Source organism: Saccopteryx leptura, chromosome 7, assembly GCF_036850995.1.
Source record: "Saccopteryx leptura isolate mSacLep1 chromosome 7, mSacLep1_pri_phased_curated, whole genome shotgun sequence".
Classification (NCBI taxonomy): domain Eukaryota; kingdom Metazoa; phylum Chordata; class Mammalia; order Chiroptera; family Emballonuridae; genus Saccopteryx; species Saccopteryx leptura.
In genome coordinates, this window is record NC_089509.1 from 98109288 (window position 1) to 98113218 (window position 3931).

General features: G+C 55.0%; 1 protein-coding gene across 1 annotated transcript; it reads left to right on the forward strand.

The window, feature by feature from the left end:
* Positions 1-1444: 1444 nt before the first annotated feature.
* On the forward strand, positions 1445-2647 carry LOC136379035 (PC-esterase domain-containing protein 1B-like). Its single transcript, XM_066346510.1, has one exon. It carries the CDS (start codon positions 1445-1447, stop codon positions 2645-2647), a length of 1203 nt encoding a protein of 400 aa, XP_066202607.1.
* The last annotated feature ends 1284 nt before the right edge of the window (positions 2648-3931 follow it).

Here is a 3931-nt window from a genome sequence, read left to right on the forward strand (position 1 = left end):
GCGTCTGCCTAGCGTGAGGAGGACCCGGGTTCGATTCCCGGCCAGGGCACACAGGAGAAGCGCCCATTTGCTTCTCCACCCCTCCGCCGCGCTTTCCTCTCTGTCTCTCTCTTCCCCTCCCGCAGCCAACGCTCCATTGGAGCAAAGATGGCCCGGGCACTGGGGATGGCTCTGTGGCCTCTGCCTCAGGTGCTAGAGTGTGGCTCTGGTCGCAACATGGCGACGCCCAGGATGGGCATAGCATCGCCCCCTGGTGGGCAGAGCGTTGCCCCTGGTAGGCGTGCCGGGTGGATCCCGGTCGGGCGCATGCGGGAGTCTGTCTGACTGTCTCTCCCTGTTTCCAGCTTCAGAAAAATGGAAAAAAAAAAAAAAAAAAAAAGAATGATGTTGAGAAGGAAAAGTCAAATGCCCAAGATTATATACTGTACAACTGCCATTTATTTAGAATCCCCCAGGTGGCAGAATTCTGGAAATAGAGAACAGCTTAGCAGTTGCCAGGCATCAAAGGAATGGGGCAGGAGGGAAGTGATGTAGTGAGGAAAGGGTACGGGAATGATTCTTGCCCTGAGGAAATGGCATGTGGCATGTATATTGCATATATCGAAGTCAACATCCTGGTTTGTGACACTGAATTACAGTTTTCCACGATGTTATCCATGGGGAAATGTGAGTAAACGGTACATGGAATCTCTATTATTTCTTACAAGTGTATGAGAATCCACAATGAGGCAACATAGAGTAGTTTGAGAAAAAGGTGGGGTGAGGGGGGAGACAGAATTGAAATGTAATGTAATGTTATTACACAGGACCTGAGTACTCTACCCATCACAGCTTGGAAATCCCGGGTATATACCAGTCCCCAATAGGGTTCTGCCTCTGGAACTGGCATCCCTCTCCCACTGGGGCCATTCCTTACATGCCATGAGTACAGGAGGTGGCTCAGTAGAACCAAGACAGGAAGTCTTAAGCAGTGGTGGAAAGGCACACTGAAAGCAAGAGCCAGAACAAAGAGAGCCATCCCAGATGAGACAACGGTAAACCAAAGCAGGCGCTAAACTGCGCCCAGAAGTACAAAACTAATAGCAGTCCAAGCCGGGGTACTGACACAATGCACACGCACCCATGCACTGGGTGGGAGCGCTCACTGCTCAACCCAGGGGGCAGGTTCCCGCTAGGTTCTGCCCCTCCACTCCGCCAGGTGGAGCTTAGTCCCGCACCAGTGCCTCGGGCAGTTCAGAGGTCACGCACGTCCTGGGCCCAGTCGGCTCGGAGGAGCGCTCGGGACGCTGCGGCCGCCACCTTGCCGTCCTCCTCACAGCTCAGGCCCCGCGCCAGGCAGAGCTGCACCCCAGCCCACCCCGCCCGCCGCCCTCTCTCCAGGGCGCTCTGCCCGGCCTGCGGCCTGCTCGACAGACAGGCGGGAGCCGGGCGCCCGGCCGCCGCCATGGCCCACCTGCGCGCCTGCGAAGTCCGCCAGCTGCTGCACAACAAGTTCGTGGTCATCATGGGGGACTCGGTGCAGAGGGCCGTGTACAAGGACCTGGTGATCCTGCTGCAGAGGGACTGCCTGCTGTCCCCCAGTCAGCTGAGGACCAAGGGCGAGCTGACCTTCGAGGGCGACGTGCTGCTGGAGGGCGGCCGCTGGGGCCGCATGCACAACGGCACGCACTACCGCGAGGTCCGCCAGTACCGCGCGGGCCACCACCTGCTGCGCTTCTACTTCCTCACGCGCGTGTTCTCGCCCTACGTCGTGGACGTCCTGGACGAGCTGCGGGGCGGCCTGCACGCCCCGGACGTGGTGGTCGCCAACTCGTGCCTCTGGGACCTGTCGAGGTACGGCCGGGACTTCCGCAGCGCCTACCGCCGGGACCTGGAGAGCCTGTTCGGGCTGCTGCGCCGCGCGCTGCCCGCGCGCTGCCTCCTGCTGTGGAACACCGCCATGCCCGTGGCCGAGGTCGTCTCGGGCGGCTTCCTGCTGCCCGAGCAGCAGGCCCAGGGCGCCCACCTGCGCCGGGACGTCGTGGAGGCCAACTTCTACAGCGCGGCGGAGGCCGACAGGCACGGCCTCGACGTGCTGGACCTGCACTTCCACTTCCGGCGCGCGGGCCAGCACCGGCTGCGGGACGGCGTGCACTGGGACCAGCGCGCGCACCGCCACCTCTCCCAGCTGCTGCTGGCGCACGTGGCCGACGCGTGGGGCGTGGACCTCCCCTGCCGCGCGCCCGTGGGCAGGTGGATCAGGGACGGTCCCGCCAGTGCAAGTGCGGACCCGGAGGGAGAGAGGCAGCCCTCCGACAGCAGAGGTGACACAAGCCAACAGGCCTGGTCCCGGCCCCCACCAAGGTTGATGTCCGTCCTCGCTCCACGGCAACCTTCCACACCCATCGCCCATGCTCCACATCCGTTTTCGCCCTATGACCAAAGCACCCGTGTGTCCTCGCACCCATCTTCACAGCCCAGGCAGTTAAACAGGGACCTTCCAACGCTCCAGGTGGAACGTACCAGAGAAGGCAGCTCGAGGATTAGCGTCCTGGAGCGTTTGGGCCCCGTCCACAGAGTCTCTTCCCGGCACCAGAGCAGAGGGCACCCCCCTTACCCTCTCCAGCACCCAGGCAGGCCACACGGACGTCAGCGAAGGGACACCTAGAGGCAAAGCCTGAGCTGTACCGAGACCTAGACTCCATTCAGTGGCTGGACAGACTGCCCGACTTCTCACGCAGGCCTGGCCTTCGGCAACCCTGCAACGGTGAGGGCCCCTTAGGCTTCGTGCTCTCTCCAGGGTACAGCCTCGCATTCTCCTTTGCCAAAGCCTCCACAACACTCTGGTGAGGGGGCAGGAACCCCGACCACCACACCCTTCTCCTCTCAGCGTCTGTGCAGAAATGAACTCTAAATGAAAAACCACACACACCTGCATCCACACACATATGCACACACGTGCAAAGGGTTGTCTTACCTGCGTATATCTTCCAATGGTAAGATTTCTCTCCGTAGACAGTCTTCCTAGAAAAAAACAACAGAAAACAACCGTGTTGATCCCTAAAAGTTATCACACCATTTCTCTTATGACTACCATGTTGTTACTTTTTACATATATTTATAGAACTTAATCCTCAAAGTTTTCTCCATAAATCGTCTTGCAGACTCTTTAAATTGATCCGAGCTTCAACATAACATTTATCCTTAGAAAAAGGATTCTATTCACTAATGAAAGATTTTCTGTTAGAAACAAATCTCTACTTTCAAACTCATCTAATGCCCAGCACATTTTTAAAAAGAGACTTTAATTTGAGTGCAGTTTTAGATTCACGGCAAAAGCAGAGGAAAGTAGAGAGTGTCCATGTACTTCCCATATACAGATTCCCCACTATCTACATCCCACCCCAGGATGGCACAGCTGGTATTTTCTGTGAAACTGCGTTTATCACCCAAAGTCCGTTTTTTAGGTTACAGTTTCACTTTTGGTGTTGTACATTCTGTGGATTATATATGATATGTACCCAGCTTTATATATTCAGAGTCATTTCACTGCCATAAAATTCCTCTCTGCCCTTCCTCTTCATCCATCCCCTGCCCAACCCCTCGCAACCACCTTTCCATAACAGTCTCCATAATACTGCTTTTCTACAATGTTATATAGTTGGAATTATATAAATTGCCTTTTCAGATTGGCTTTTTTTTTCTTTTGGTTACATGCATTTAGTGTTCTATGTCTTTTCATGTCTTAATAGCTTGTTTTCTTTTAGTGCTGAATACGGTTCTATCATATGGATGTACCACTGTTTATCCATTCGCCTGCCGATGTACATCTTAGTTGCTTTCAAGTTTTGGAAATTATGAATAAAGCTTCTTTGAACATTCATGTGCAGGTTTTTGTGTGCATATAATTTTTTGACTCCTTTGGGTGAATACCAAGAAATGTGAGTACAGG

Excerpts from the sequence above, each read along its gene's own strand:
- LOC136379035 (XM_066346510.1), top strand. The coding sequence starts at position 1,445 with ATGGCCCACCTGCGCGCCTGCGAAGTCCGCCAGCTGCTGCACAACAAG.